This window comes from Vigna unguiculata, chromosome 9, assembly GCF_037176805.1.
Source record: "Vigna unguiculata cultivar grain cowpea cultivar isolate G323 ecotype 2 chromosome 9, ASM3717680v1, whole genome shotgun sequence".
Taxonomy (NCBI): domain Eukaryota; kingdom Viridiplantae; phylum Streptophyta; class Magnoliopsida; order Fabales; family Fabaceae; genus Vigna; species Vigna unguiculata.
This window is the reverse complement of record NC_140800.1, coordinates 20,551,179-20,567,288: the sequence shown is the minus strand read 5'-3', so window position 1 is coordinate 20,567,288 and position 16,110 is coordinate 20,551,179. Positions and strand designations below refer to the sequence as shown.

Here is a 16,110-nt window from a genome sequence, read left to right as displayed (position 1 = left end):
AATGGCCAAGATCAAGCCTTCTTCTCCAAGCTAGCATCAAAGGCCAAGATGCTTTCTCCTTCTCATCCAAGGGTCAAGATTCCTCATGTGTAATGGCTTGAGTATAAAAGCCTTAAGTTTTCAGCATTGTACTCACTCTTGAATTTTTGTGCAATAGACACTTGGAGTTGAGAACACTCCTCACTATTGCCACTTGAGAGTCATCTTTTAGAGGGCTTACTCTCTTTACCTCTAGCCCCCTTCCTAGGCTAGAACCACCTCTAAATCATTCATCCTTTCACCTATCCATTACAAACCACCACCAACTAAACAGAAGCGAGGCCTAGAGCAGCCAGACACCACCCCTTCGTGGACGGGATCATGGAGGTGGAACTTCCCGCGCGCTGGAAGTGGTTGACTATGAGCCAGTACGATGACACTACTGATCCGGAGGAGCACGTGGACATCTTCACCACCCAGGCAAGATTGTATACTTCGGATGACGCAATCCTCTGTCATGTTTTCCCAACATCCCTAAAGGGACCTGCACTCAATAGGTTCACACGATTACCACCCAACTCTATCGATTGTTTCAATACGTTGGCCACCCGTTTTGGCATACAGTTCGCCACCAGTAAGCCACACCATCTTACTTCTTTGGCATTGGTGAATATACGACAGGAAAAAGGAGAGTCTCTGCAGGAATTTATGGAGCGATTTGGGAAGATATCTTTGAATATATCTAATTTGAATCCTGAGGTCGCCATGCACCACCTCATAACAACACTAAAGCCTGACCCTTTCGTTGACAATCTATGCAAGAAGCCCGTGAACAATCTGGACAAGCTTCGCACCAGGGCCACCAAATTCATGTAGATGGAGGAACTGAAAGAATTCCGCAATACAACTCGATCAGATGCCCAGGAGAAGAGGCACAATGATAGAGAGCGAATGTTAGCACTTCGATCTAGCCACAGGTTCAAAGACTCTAGGCAGCCAAAATATAGCAGATACACGCCCCTTGTGTCCAACAGAGCCAAAATTCAGGAGGAAGCACTAAACACTGATCTAATAACAACCCCTCGAAGGGTTCCGACTCCCCCGAACGCTGATACCACCAAACATTGTCGGTATCACCGAAATTATGGGCACACAACGGAAGATTGTTTTACCTTGAAAGACAAAATCGAGGAACTGATACATGTGGGACACTTGAGAAGATTCGTAAAACAGGAAGGCGGGGGATTCTCTTCCAGGGGAGAACGAGAAAAATGCTACGAGGAACAACCACGAAGGGCATTAGGATACCGAGAGAGGGAAGGAGAGGGCACCCGAAGAAGGGCCGAACCCAAAAGAGATGATGAGCGGGATACGAGAGAAAGACCACTGAGAGGAGTAATCAATTATATTTCAGGAGGCTTTACACGAGGTGGAGCCACTACGTCCGCAAGAAAGAAGTACGTACGAGCAATTCAGAGCGTCAATGCCGTAACAGTATGTCCCAAGCGGCACATGCCACCCATCACGTTTTGAGACGATGATTTCCAAGCGATCGACCCCTAGCATGACGACCCAATAGTGATATCAGTACAGATCGAGGACTTTGCAATAAGAAAAACCCTGGTGGACCCGGGTAGTTCGGTGGACATCCTATACTAGGGCACCTTCAGAAAGCTGAGAATTCCAGAAGGGAAAATCCAACAGTACTTAGAGCCAATCGTGGGCTTTTCAGGAGAGCGAGTGAATACGAAAGGCTACGTTGACTTGTTCACCAAATTCGGGACAGGAAGCATAACACGATCAGTAAAAATCTGATACCTTATTGTTGATGCTCACACCTCTTATAATATTTTGCTAGGTAGACCCTCGTTGAATAAGCTTGATGCAGTAGTATCCACATATCACTTGGCCATGAAGTTTCCGTCAACTTCATGGGACATAATCACTGTGCATGTAGACCAGCCGACTACTCGCAGATGCTATGCAGACAGTTTGAGAGAAAGACCCAAGTCTCCTCCCCGACGAACAGTGAATAATGTCGAGAAGGTCCCGGGGGAAGAAGGAGTAGACTTGGATCCTCAGGTCAGTAGCGAGGAGAGGGTGGAACCAATCGAAAGCACGGAAAAATTCTATTTTGATGAGCATCGGTACACCCATGTCAGCAAGACACTTGTAAAGACCCCCAAGATGCGAGAAGTATTACAGAGAAACGCTGATTTGTTCGCCTGGAGCGCGATCGACATGCCAGGCATTGACCCGAGAGTAGCCAGTCACAAACTGTCTATTTTTCGGGAAGCTCAGCCCGTCGGTCAGAAGAGAAGAAAGATGGGGGGAGAAAAAAAGGAGGCAACTAAAGCGGAAGTACAGAAGCTAATTTCGACAGGCATCATCAAGGAGGCCACCTACACGACCTAGCTAGCCAACGTAATGCTGGTAAAAGTGGCGAATGGCAAATGGCGGATGTGTACAGACTACACCAACCTTAACATGGCGTGCCCTAAAGACACATATCCTCTCCCTAGTATCGACAGACTGGTAGACAGTGCGGTTGGACACAAGGTGCTTAGTTTTTTGGATGCATACTCTGGGTACAATCAGATCCCAATGTATCCTCCTGATAAAGAAAAAACGTTGTTCATCACGGAGGAAGCTAACTTTTATTATGAAGTCATGCCTTTTGGCCTAAAAAATGTTGGAACCACATACCAGCGGTTGATGGACAAGGTGTTTCGTCATCTCATCGGAAGGTGTATGGAGGTCTACGTCGACGACATGGTAGTCATGTCAGATTCACTCGAACAACACGTAAAAGATTTGGACGAGGTCTTGGCAGCTGTACGGAAGTATGACATGAGACTGAATCCAGAAAAGTGTGTTTTCGGGGTTGCAGGCGAGACATTCCTGGGTTTCATGTTAACCCACAGGGGAATATAGGCCAATCCCGACAAGTGTCAAGCAGTTGTTGACATGAGAAGTCCATCCAACATCAAGGAGATACAGAGATTGGTGGGGAGGCTAATTGCGTTATCACGTTTTATGCCTAAATTAGCAGAAAGAATCCAGCCAATGCTTAGGCTCATGAAGAAAGCACAAAAATTCGTATGGAATGAGGCTTGCGAGCAATCTTTTCAAGCGTTGAAGGAGTATCTGTCTTCTCCCCCAGTACTACAAAAGCCTAGCAAGGGAAAACCCCTGATGGTATATCTAGCCATCTCCACCAATGTTGTTAGCGCGGCCATTGTACAAGATCAGGCGGGGGACCAACGACCCGTGTACTTTATCAGCAAAGCCCTACACGATGTAGAATTGCGGTACCAGACAATAGAAAAGGTAATCCTAGCACTCGTAATAACAACCAGACGATTGCGACCGTACTTTCAAGAGAACGAGGTAATAGTTAAATCTGACTACCCGATACACAAAGTATTGAGGCGACCCGACCTCGCCGGGCGAATGGTTGGGTGGTCCGTAGAACTATCTAAGTATCATCTTCTATGTGAAGCCTGAGGGCCGATTAAGGGAAAATGCCTGACAGATTTTGTCAACGAATCAACAGGAGATCCTAACGTACGCGAGGAAGGCTAGATCCTGTCGGTGGATGGTTCCTCCAACATGAAAGGTGGGGGTGCTGGAATTGTTTTGCAAGGGCCGAATGATTTGCTACTCGAGCAAGTCTTGCACTTTGGCTTTAAACCCTCTAACAACCAGGCAGAATATGAGGCACTAATAGCAAGGTTGACCCTCGCAGCAGACATGGGAGCATATACGGTGACATGCCGAACTGATTCCTAACTAATAGTAGGACACTTGGACGACACCTTCCAGGTAAAGGACCCCCTCCTATTACGATATTATCACATTGTGCAGGGCATGTTGAACAGATTCAGAACAGCAAACGTAAAGCATGTTGACAGGTCCCAAAATTCCAGAGCCGACTTGCTATCGAAGTTGGCGACTACCAAAATAAAGGGGCAACATCATACAGTGACCCATGCCACACTCGACCGTCCTACTGTAACCTTGGCAGAATGCAATACTACTGAGACAATCGCACCAGGGGATGAAGAGTGGATGGCTCACATTATACAGTTCATTCAACATGGTGACACAGGCGAAATTGATGACCCTATCATGCGTAAAAAAGCTTCTTGATTAACTTTGGTTGGCGAAGAATTATACAGACGAGGTTTTTTCAACCCTCTGTTAAAATGCGTCACAAACCGCCAAGCCCAATATATTATGGAGGAGTTGCACACAAGGATTTGTGGCTTACATTCAGGATCTCAAACCATGGCAGCTTAGGTGTTACAAGCAGGATACTATTGGCCGACTGTAAAAGACGACTGCGAGAAGTACGTGAGGAAGTGCGCCTAGTCCCAACAACACGGTAACATGATACATCTCAAGTCAGAAGAATTGCATGGCATTACCTCCCCTTGGCCTTTCGCCAAGTGGGGCATGGATATTGTTCCAGTAGAGAACAAATAAGATATGTTAGGCATAAGCGTCACCTTACCATGTAGTCCGCTATCTCTTCAGTTGGCCTCTTCTCGGTCGATACATGTCAGCTTGAACCCAGGAAGGGTTACCTGCAGAAGATTCTCCGAAGCTCAAGTAAGTCAAAGCTCTCAAAGAGTCAAATCAGTGATTAATGAATGCGTACCTTTAATTACTGGGGTCCACATGTATTTATAGAGCATTAATGATGTCTGGTTATCCCATGGGCCGGACCTTGACTTGGATCCTAGCTTGGGCCATGAGTGGGCCTGGGCCCCAACCTAGGCCCTTAAGACCTATTGGAGATGGGGGCTTCTATTTTACTGTCTTTTAGAGACATATGAGACACATTCTTTGTCTCCTTTTGTGCTAGAACGAAATTAGCCTTGCACACACCATAGTTAGCTCTTTTGTCTCTCATTTTTGTAACCTTATTTGACCTAGTTTCTAGAAGCTAGGGTTAGGTTTTTGTAGAGACATCCTTAGGTATCTTTTATTTGTTTAGAGGCCCCTAAACTCTTCTATATAAGGGGTGCTCCTAGACATGTAAAAGGGTTGAACATTTTGAAGTAAAAACACTCTTGTGTCTCAACCATTTGTGAGAGTTTCCTCCCTTGGGATTGAAACTTTTAAGCCTTATCTTGCATAGCAAGTGGCGGCGTACATCCACTCATCTTCAAGGTTGTCATGGCTTCTAGCCTAGCCTTGTAGTGGCGTGCTTCTCACATTTTTACCATTTCTTTCCTTTCCATTTTTTGTTTTCTTCTTCCTTTAATTGTTCTTGGTTTTCTATGGTTTATGTGCTTTCCATTTCCTTTTCATTTTGAATCAATCCATCATCTTCTTCTCTTGAGCTTTGTGAAAGGAACCTTCACATCTAGATAGCTTGCTATCTTAATGTCTAGTGGGGATTTCACTTAGCTTTCTTAATCAACTCACACCATATTCAATATTCTTAAAAAGGAACAAGATAATCCTTCATCATTTGGTATCTAGAGCCTAGGTTATCTTGAATATGGTGTTTTTCGTGTGCTAACCTTGTCTTGTTGTAGCTATCTTGGTATGGTTCAAATCCACTTCCATGACACACAAAAACAGTGCTGGCAGAAAACGTGACGATTTTAAAACATTAAACTGCACCAGCTCAGCGATCCAAAAATTATGTTTTTGGTGTCAAAATAAAGCTCTTTGAGTCTAGTTTCCAGAAAAAAAAGAACCAACGCATTTGGAGTTCTATGGAGAAAGTTATGATCAAATTAGTGAGCAAAGGTCAGATCTGCCAAGAATACGTGAATCAGGGTTTTCAGGTTTTGTTGGGGCAGTTTGACTACGGTTTTTGCACCTCTTTAAGCTCCTAAATGTGGTTGGATAACATGTCTTTGGATGCTTAGTCTTTGAGCCTCAAATCCATGAGTTTAAATGCATGATAGCTACATGTTTGTGTCTTTGTGTATGTCATGTTGAGTCTTTAAATGTGTCTAACTTTTGCTTGAATCATATGTCATATGCTTCTTTGAGTTTTCTTATTCTTGTTTCTAAGTATTTGAGCTATTGCATGAGATCTATGCCTTTTGTTGTAGCATGCTCCTTGAGATTGATTTTGACCTAATTTTTAAGGAACTAATTGTTCAAGACACCTTAAAATATCCTTCTCATCATCTTAAGTACCTAGTTTTGAAAAGAAAAATTATTTTCATGACCAAAAACAGTTTGGCTAATGTGTTGCTTGGTGAATCCATTTGGCCATTGTTACTAGGTGTTATGCTACCAAATTTTATACTTGGATTTTGGGTGATATTGGCAAATTAGTTCCATGCTTTAACTTGGTTATGATCTTTCTTGGTGTATGCATAATTTGAGGTATAATCTTGGCTTGTTCAAATGCTTTCCATAGAGTCTTTAAAAGTGTTTTTCATTGCTTTAGTCTTGTTCAAGTTTTGTCTTTAAAACAAAATTTCCTTAGAAGTTAAACTTTCTTGTTTTTGTGTTTTTCTTGCTTGTCACTAGGTGTTCTTTGTTGTGTCTTAATAGTTTTCTTTTCTTGAAACTCTTGGGATGTTGTGGCCGAATCACTTGTCTTGCATTTGAAAAGTTTTGAACAACTTTTTAAAAGTGTTTGCTTCACTCCTTTGGTGGATTTGGAGTGCTAGCCTTGCCTTGTTACTTTGGGAGAGTGATCTAAACACTTGGGTTACAATTTGGGTTGGATTTGGTCTCGGTTTTCATGTTGTCTAACCTCTAATCCATTTATTTTGTCTCAGATTTGAGTGTTTTTGTTGTAGGAATCATGGCAAGTTCATCAAATGCACCTACACCAAACAAAAACAATACATTGATGAGATTGCTTCGGGATTTGGAGTTGTCTAGGAAGGAAGCCTTTGAACAATTGAGAAAAGACAAGGAGCAAAGTGACCTAAGAATCCAAGAGCACATTCAAAGGCTTGAAGCTAGGGAGAAAGAAAGAGAGCCTAGGAAAAGAGGGCATTCTAGGCGCAACCCATCACAAGAGAAGCAAACTCTAAAGATTCCTAAGTTCTATGGTGGAAGTGATCCTAAAATCTTCCTTGATTGGGAAGCTAAAGTTGATCAAATTTTCAATGAAAATCATGTAAAGGATCAAGCACAAGTTGATCTAGTAGTTTTAGGATTTTTGGAGTATGCCAATACTTGGTGGCATAAAGTTTGTAAGAATTATGACCAAGGGCCACCCGCGGCTTCTTGGATGGACATTAAAACTCTTATGCGCGCTAGATTTGTTCCTCCCTCCTATAGGAAGAAACTTCTTTTAAAGCTCCAAAGGCTTCACCAAGGTTCTATGAGTGTGAGTGAGTACTTTAAAGAATTAGAGTCTCAAATGCGTAGGGTTGAAATAAAAGAAACTAACAAAGAGAAAATAAAAAGATTTGTGAGTGGTCTTAGGAGAGACATACAAGACCAAGTAGAGTTGTATGAGTACTCCACTCTTGAAAATGTTTTCACACTTGCCCTTGGGATTGAAATTCAATTGAAAAGAAAAAGAAGGGCAAGGAAGAGTTACTCACCCAACCACTACTTTAGTCACTCATGGAAGGGAAAGGATAAAAAGAAACATGATAAGTTCCCTTCTAACTCTCATCAAGAACCACCAAGTAAAATTAAGTCACCAAGTGATCACATTCACCATTCCACTTCTCAAAGATCAAGTTCCATTAAATGTTTTAAATGTTTGGGTTATAATCACATTGCTTTAAATTGCCCAACCAAAACGACCATGATCTTAAAGAAGAGTAATGATGTTGAAAGTGAACACTCATCTCCCCATTCTCTTTCAAAAGAATCTTCTTCCTCTAGTAAAACTAAAATTTTTGAGAAAGACCCTATGTTATTAAGGCGCATGATAAGTCAAGATCAAAGTGAGCTTGAGCCAACTCAAAGAGAAAATATTTTTCAATCTAGATGCAAAATTAACAAATGGGTTTGCTCTCTAATTATTGATGGAGGAAGTAGTACCAATGTAGCTAGCACAAGGTTGGTGGAAAAGCTTTGCTTAGAGACCATTCCTCATGCTAAGCCCTACAAGCTTGCTTGGATAAGTAAAGAGGGAGAAATAGATTTCAATAAACAAGTCCTAATTAACTTCTCTATAGGAAGCTACAAAGATGAGGTGCTATGTGATGTTGTTCCCATGGAAGTCACACATATCTTACTAGGTAGGCCATGGCAATTTGATAAACAAACTTTACATGATGGCCATACCAACCAATACATTTTCTTCATAAATGGGAAAAAGACCACTTTACTACCTCTATCACCTCAAGAAGTTAATAAGGATAGAAATATAATAAGAAAAGATAAAGAAGAAAAAGAAAAGGGGCAAGCTTTCACCAAGGTGTTACTTGCCTACAAAAAAATTCTTCCAAAGCAAGATGTACATCACACTTCCTTCTCTTCCCAAGCCAAAAAGAAAGGCCCAAAGCACAAGCAAGAGAGGAAGAATAGTTTAGAAAATAAAGATGGCCTAACCAAAGCTAGGGGTAATACCCTTAGAAAGGATGGAACAAGAGCTCATAAAAGGGAGAGGCAAATCCCCCCCCAAATCAAGTCAAGATCCATCTACAAAGGCTTAAAGAATTTGTGGTCAAATTCTCTCCAAGGAGGGGAGGATGATTAAGGATTGACCCCAACCAAGGATGGAGGCAAATGATTAAGAAGACTAAGCATGTTTAGAAAGGAAGTTCACTAATCCTTCATCCCTTTCATTTGTGTTTGCTATTTTTGATTCCCTAAGTTGACTTAGTTGAATCAACTTTAGTTGACTTGTTAACCTTTGACTAGGTTTGACTTGTTGACTATAGTTGACTTGACTTAAGCCAACATGCTAATCTATGTTTATTTGCTTTGTAGGTTAATTAGGAGTAAGAAAGCAATGCTAGGTGGCGCATGGTGATTGGGGAGCATAAATGATGTGGAGGAGAGAGTAAAGCAAAGGTATAAAGCATAAAGTAAAAGGCATGAAGCAAGTGTACCTATGTACCTTTGGTCTCCTTTGTTTTTAGCACACTTTGGCCACTTTTTGGAGACATATGAGACACATTCTTTGTCTCCTTTTGTGCTAGAACGAAATTAGCCTTGCACACACCATAGCTAGCTCTGCATACTCTCTGCATACTCTCTATCTCAGTAGTCAGTTTGCTTGTTTCTGACAGTTGGCTTAGCATTGTATTCAGATGGTGGCCCATCACCATTGCTCTGGCATGAAATTCATTCAGTGCATACAACACAGTCTCAAGACGCATGGCTGAAACAATCTCAGCCTCCTTCGACGATAGGGAAACCTCTATGCCTTGGTTGATTTTGAGTTGTGCATCAAACATTGCAGCCAAAGAGTCATTCGCACTATCAGCAGAGGAAGTGCCTCGAGACTTCTTGGGGGAAGATGACCGGGGACTACTCGGCCTTGCGGTACGATCCTTACGCTTGCTTTTCTTCTTCTCCACAACAGGAGGCATCAGGTCGCTCTTCTCGGAAGACATTTCCGCGGGAGCACGGTGATCACTCTCACCCCCTTTCCTCTTATCCTCCTCCAGCTTTTTCCTCCTCAGTTCCAGAAACACTTCTTTACTAGAGGGACCAACGGCAGCCATGATATCTACAAAAAGAAATAAGCGTTAGTCCAAACATACCAGACGCATATCTGTGGTTAGTCAAACGAACATACATACCGAAAAGATCATCGCGCAGATGAGAGGACCTGAACACACCAATAATTTTCTTGGAGGAGAGTTTCTTGGGCAATTGGTCCAAATAAGACAACACATATAGGTCCTCCTAGGTAAGGAATGTTCTCGGCCAAACTCAATATGGGGTGGGATGTTTGGTGTAACATCCCATCCGAATATTACGAATTTAATAAAATAAAAAGAAATAATACATCAGAATCATTTATTTCTTTAAAAGGAAGAATAATAACGTCGCAGTTAATAATACCTCATTTCCCAAAACGCAAGAAATTTAACTCTTTATTTCATATATCGATAATGAAAATTAAGACAAGTATTCGTCAATTATAAAATAACAAGTCCAAGAACATAAATGTTTACAACTGATTCAAAATCATAAAATAAAGTCCCCAAGCTATCCCCTCTCCGTAGCTAAGCCTCACCAGCTCCACTTGCATCATCACCTGCTCACGTGTACCGCGTACACGATTGATATCGCTGTCGTTAGGCGATCAAATTACCACTACTTTAGCAACTTCAGTATTGCCAGTTAGTAGTGAACAAAATAGTTAGGGTTAAGATAACCCTGAGTCGTCTCACAATGAATACGAAATTGATCTCAAATATTTGATTCTTAAAAATGCAATTAAAACTAGCAATTATAAAAATATGGGGGTTTTGATATGCAAAGAAAATGACACGGAAGATTGTAAACACAGTAATAGTAAATAGGTCAATTCCACTGCTTTTTCTAAATCAGATTCTTCATTGGTTATCTAGAGATTATTGTTAAATTAATTATTGTTGTTGATTTACAAATAAATCAATGTAAAGACTCAATTCATTTGTTGGCATCCTCACTTTTAATCAAAGTACAGTCTCAATTAAAAGTGAGAATTGTTAGATTGTCCATAGTAAATTTAATCAAAGTACAGTCTCAATTAATTTTACTATGCCTAATCATGTCTATTCCTTTGTTTCTTTACCAAATAGAAAACTTAATTAATCAAAGTAAAGTCTTGACTAATTTTAGTTAAAGTAATTACCTCTAATCAAATTAAAGTCTCAATTATTGGCAAAAACTTATTTAATCAAATGAAAGTTTCTAAACAAAATCAAAGTAAAGTCTCAATTTAATTTAAAAAACCTTTTAACTCATATGATTAGCATGCATGTAGATTTAAAATCATTATTTTCTATTCAATTAAGAAGCAAAGGACATAGATAAACAAAAATCACAACAATAATCAAAATAACAAAACATATAAATTCATCTAACCTCAGAATCCAGTTAAGAAATTACAGTGGAATCAACCCTAAAAGCTTAGCCCTCCATGGCTTTGATGGAATACATGATAATATGATGAATGAAAGAAAATAAAAGAAAAGAGAGAATGAGAGATGTGATGGATGACGGTATCTGCCAAAACCAGAGAGTTCTAAGTGTTTTAGACGTAAGTTGTAAATTGTGTTCACCCCGCTTCTGCTCCCTTAAGTCTCTTTATATAGGCTTCCACTGGACTTTGGGCTTTATCTGTCAGTTGCTAAAATATTTTATTTTTATTTAATTAATTAGCAACTTAATTGCTGTCCAATTTCCAATTCTGCCCCTCTCATTTAACCATATTTGCAGTTTTGACCAGAGTTGACTGCTGACTTTGATCAGTTGACCAAAGTTGACCAGTTGACTGCCTATCAGATGCTGACACATGTCGCAGAGTGCACTTTCTCTCTTCAGACTAGGGTTTGCTGCGTTTAGGGTTTCATGGAGGCTTGTGGATGACGGCGCGGCTGCTCCTCCTTCTCCGGCGACGAAGGCGTGGTGGTGGAGGTTTGTGGACGCTGCTGGTGCGCGTGGACGGTGTTCGCGACGCGTTGCAGGTGCAGTGGTGGTGTGGAAGCTGCAACCATGGTTGTGCGCGAGGAAGAAGAACTCGCGGTGGCCGTGAATCTGAAGGTGGATTCGAGGCTAGTGCAGTGGTGACGGAACTGCGGCGAGCTGACGGTGGTTGTCGTGGCTGTTGGTGCGTGAACGGAGAAGACGGAACTTGGTGGTGTTGCGGAGGCGCGCTGCAGAGGTTGGGAGTGCCTCCTCGCGGTGGTCAGAAACGTGGAGAAGATGGTGTTCATGGAGGTACTGTGGTGTGGTGTAGATTCCGGCGAGGACAGGAGGTCGCTGCCATGGCTGCTGGTGCGAAAATGGTGGCTGCCGGCGTGGTGCAGTGGTGTGCGGTGACGGCACTGTTGGACGCGAGAAGAAGATGGTGGCGCTTCGCGGTGGCCGGCGATTCACACGGTGCAGATCTGGCTGCAATGGTGGTGCGGTGGCCGGTGAGATTGGCGGCGGCGGCTGTGTGGAGGGTGGTAGGGAAACTAGGGTTAGGGTTTCATGTGTGAGATGGAGGAGATGATGACGTGGCAAGATCTGAGTGGTCAATTTGGTGAGTGAAGGATTATGACACGTGGCAGCTTATGGTTGGCTAATTTTAAAAGGTGGGGATTGCCACATGGCATGATCTGGTTGAGTGGAGTTTAAGTGGTAGGAGGGGTGCAACTTAGTGAAAACTGGGGGTGCAGAACAGGGTTTTTGGTGGTCCACTTTGCAGGAGTGTGCAAATAAAATTTGGGGGTGCATTTAGCTCCTGATTTATTCTTTTTCAGAATTTCTTGAATTTGGACTTATTTTGTAACTTTGAATATTTTAAAATCACACTATTAATTGACCAAAAATAAATTTCAGCTGCATTAACAAACGTTAGAATATCCAATAAGATTTTATGCAACTAAAATCAATTTTTACGCCACTTTTACCAAACTTACTCAATAAATCCAATAATCACAAATCCTAATTAAATCAATCTTTAAGCACAGAAAATTCAATTAAATCCCCAAATTTAAATATTAAATGAGGGCAAAAATTTGAACTCATCAACGATCATCGCCAAACACAAGCAGATAGGGTGAGCTAACAGTTAAAACATATAAGCATATATATATATCAATATACACAAACATGTTTGACCAATACAATTAATATAACAACAACACCAATTCTTTCTTTATACGGCATGGCCACCACCATGTCAAGTATCCTTTATTTTCCCATAGAGTCTCATTCTATTTCCATCACATGGCCACCACCATGTACACCGATGCACCTAATGGAAGTCACGTTACCTTCCCTCCACATGGCCACCACCATGTATATTAAGTACATCAAGGAACCTCGTTCCATTTCTTTCACATGGCTACAACCATGTTAGCAGTGATCTATATCTTCTATTAAGTATCTCCAGGTGCCTTGCTGCCACACCTATCGGCCACAACCGATAGAGCACATGCGAAAACCATGCTACGGATCACACACCGTAACGCCAGGTGGAGTTCCCAAATACGAACATAGTCCGTAACGTCCCAAGACTACCAAACTCGTCAGCGACCACTGAGGAGGGCAATCCATCTCGACCCATCCGTATTGGCCACAACCAGCACACTCACACCGGCACACTCGCCAACCCGAGCCACAACTCAAGGTTCCTCGTGTTCCTCCGCGATCCTAAGCACACAACTCAAGGAAAGTCATTCCAGGACACAACCCATAGAATGCCACGTGCTTAACCCCTATCCTGAGCTACAACTCGAAGATACATCCCAGGCCACAACCCTTGGAACACCAGCAAGGCTACCAATGAAATATTCTTAGAAGCCTTATAGACCATGCTCTATAATTTCCCCTTCATCCCATTAATATAGCAATAACACCTGCCGTAGAAGTTTCTCATCCCCTTCACTCCCTTAAAATAGACTCCTTTCTGTAACCTGTCCAGCCTAACTCGCCTAAGCGAGATCATTCTCGCCTGGGCGAGATTCCCACTCGCCCAAAATTTATATACCTCGTCTAGGCGACGAGTTCAACAATAACCACCAATCTTCCCTCGAGATCTCGCTTAGGCGAGAGGGTCTCGCCTGGGCGAGATGTACTCCCGCTCAAAACAACAATCACCCTCGCCTGCGCGAGTTGTTCAACATACAACACAATCTCAAACGATTTCTCACTTAGGCGAATCTTACTCGCCTAATCGAGATGAGCCATCGCCCAAACCCGAAAACTCTCCGCCTGAGCGATGACCACGGCTGGTCCGATCCTCCTCGTAATCTGATACGGGCCAATGAACCGAGGAGTCAACTTGCTCGATTTCAGAGCTCTCCCAATACCGGTTGTAGGTGTAACCCTGAGAAACACATGGTCACCAGCCTCGAACTCGAGTGGCCTCCTTCTCTTATCGGCGTAGGATTTCTACCGACTTTGGGTCACTCGCATCCGATCCTGTATCACTCTTACCCTCTCGGTAGTCTGCTGTAGGAACTCTGGCCCAAGCACCACAGATTTTCCATCCTTCTGCTAACACAGTGGAGTTCTGCATCTCCTACCATATAGTGCCTCATATGGTGCCATCCCAATGCTAGAATGGTAGCTATTATTGTACGTGAACTCCACCAAGGGCAACATATCACTCCACGTACCCAGGTGATCCAACACACAAGTCCTCGGTAGATCTTCCAGTGATTGTAAGGTCCTCTCAGATTACCCATCAGTTTGAGGGTGATATGCTGAGCTCATTCTCAGCTCTGTGCCTAAGGCATTCTGCAAAGACTGCCAAAACCTAGAAATGAACCTTGGATCCCTATCCGACACAATACTCGCTGGCACACCATGAAGTGTAACAATCTCCCTGACATATATCTCTGCCAACTTATCTAATGTCATCTTCTGATTGATTGGTAGGAAATGGGCACACTTCGTCAATCTGTCTACAATAACCCAGATCGAGTCATGTCCTCTCACAGACCGTGACAAGTGTATGACAAAATCCATGGAAATGCTGTCCCATTTCCATTGGGGAATGTCAAGAGGCTCCAACGTACCACCCGGCCTCTGGTGATCAATTTTCGCCTTCTGCAATACTAAACAAGAAGCAACATAGTCAGCCACGTCAGTCTTCATACCCGTCCACCAGAAGGTCGCTTTCAAGTCCTTGTACATCTTGGTCATACTTGGATGTATGCTAAGACGACTTTTATGCCCTTCATCTAAGAGCATCTTCCTCAAGACTCGACTGCGAGGTACACACACCCTCTCTCTAAATCTCACGATACCATCTCTGCCCATCCTGAAGTCTTTTCTCTTCTCGGTGCCTAACTCACTCACAATCTGCTGCAGTTCTTGATCTTTACCTTGTTCCTCCCTGACCTCATTCAAGAACTCATTGGTGATTTGCAACATACTACACCGTATGTGATCAACACCTGGGTACAGATTCAAATTCATATCTCGCAGTTTCTCTATAAGCTCCAACTCCTTCATCATCATAGCAGACATATGAACTCTCTTCTTACTCAGAGCATCAGCAACTACATTGGCTTTACCTGGATGGTATAGAAGCTCAAAATCGCAATCTTTTAAGTACTCCATCCAACGCCTCTGTCTCATATTTAGTTCTTTCTGATCAAATAAGTACTTCAAACTTTTATGATCACTGAACACTTGAAATTGCGAACCACACAAGTAATGCCTCCATGTCTTGAGAGCAAAAACTACCGTAGCCAACTCCAAATCATGTGTGGGGTAGTTCTTTTCATGTACCTTCAGTTGGCGAGATGCATAAGCAACAGGTCGTTTCTCCTGCATCAACACACACCCCAAACCCTGGTAGGAAGCATTACAGTACACTTCAAACCTCTTGGCTGTGTCTGGGATAGCTAAGATAGGTGCAGTGGTCAACCTTCTCTTCATATCCTCAAAACAGACCTCGCACTCGTCTGTCCAAGAAAAGGGCTGGTCCTTCCTGGTGAGTTAAGTTAATGGACTCACCATCTTGGAGAACCCCTCCACAAAATGCCTGTAATACCCTGCCAGGCCCAAGAAGCTTCTCACCTCAATCACAGTTTGCGGCCTTTCCAACTTCAACACCGTTTCAATCTTTGCTGGATCCACCGAGATTCCTTGAGCTGAGATTACATGGCCCAAGAACTGCACCTCATCAAGCCAAAACTCACACTTTGATAACTTCCCATAAAGCTTATGCTCTCTAAGCACCTGCAATACCACTCGCAGATGATCTGCATGTTCCTCTTTACTCTCGGAATATATCAGTATGTCGTCAATGAATACAACGACAAATTGATCCAGATACGGCCGAAATATCCTATTCATGTAATCCATGAATATAGCAGGCGCATTCGTCACTCCAAATGGCATCACCACACACTCATAGTGGTCGTAGCGTGACCTGAATGCAGTCTTCTGCACATGCTCTGGTTTGACTAAGATTTGATGGTATCCAGACCTCAAGTCAATCTTAGAGAACACACCTGCTCCCCTTAACTGATCCAGCAGATCATCAATCATCGGCAACGGGTACTTATTCTTAATTGT

At 42.6% G+C, this 16,110-nt stretch overlaps 1 protein-coding gene across 1 annotated transcript; it reads left to right on the top strand.

Annotated features, from left to right (window-relative positions):
- The first annotated feature begins 360 nt into the window (after positions 1-360).
- Positions 361-855, top strand: LOC146883682 (uncharacterized). The gene has a single exon (XM_085666696.1). The coding sequence runs from the start codon at positions 361-363 to the stop codon at positions 853-855; it is 495 nt and encodes a 164-aa protein (XP_085522822.1).
- The last annotated feature ends 15,255 nt before the right edge of the window (positions 856-16,110 follow it).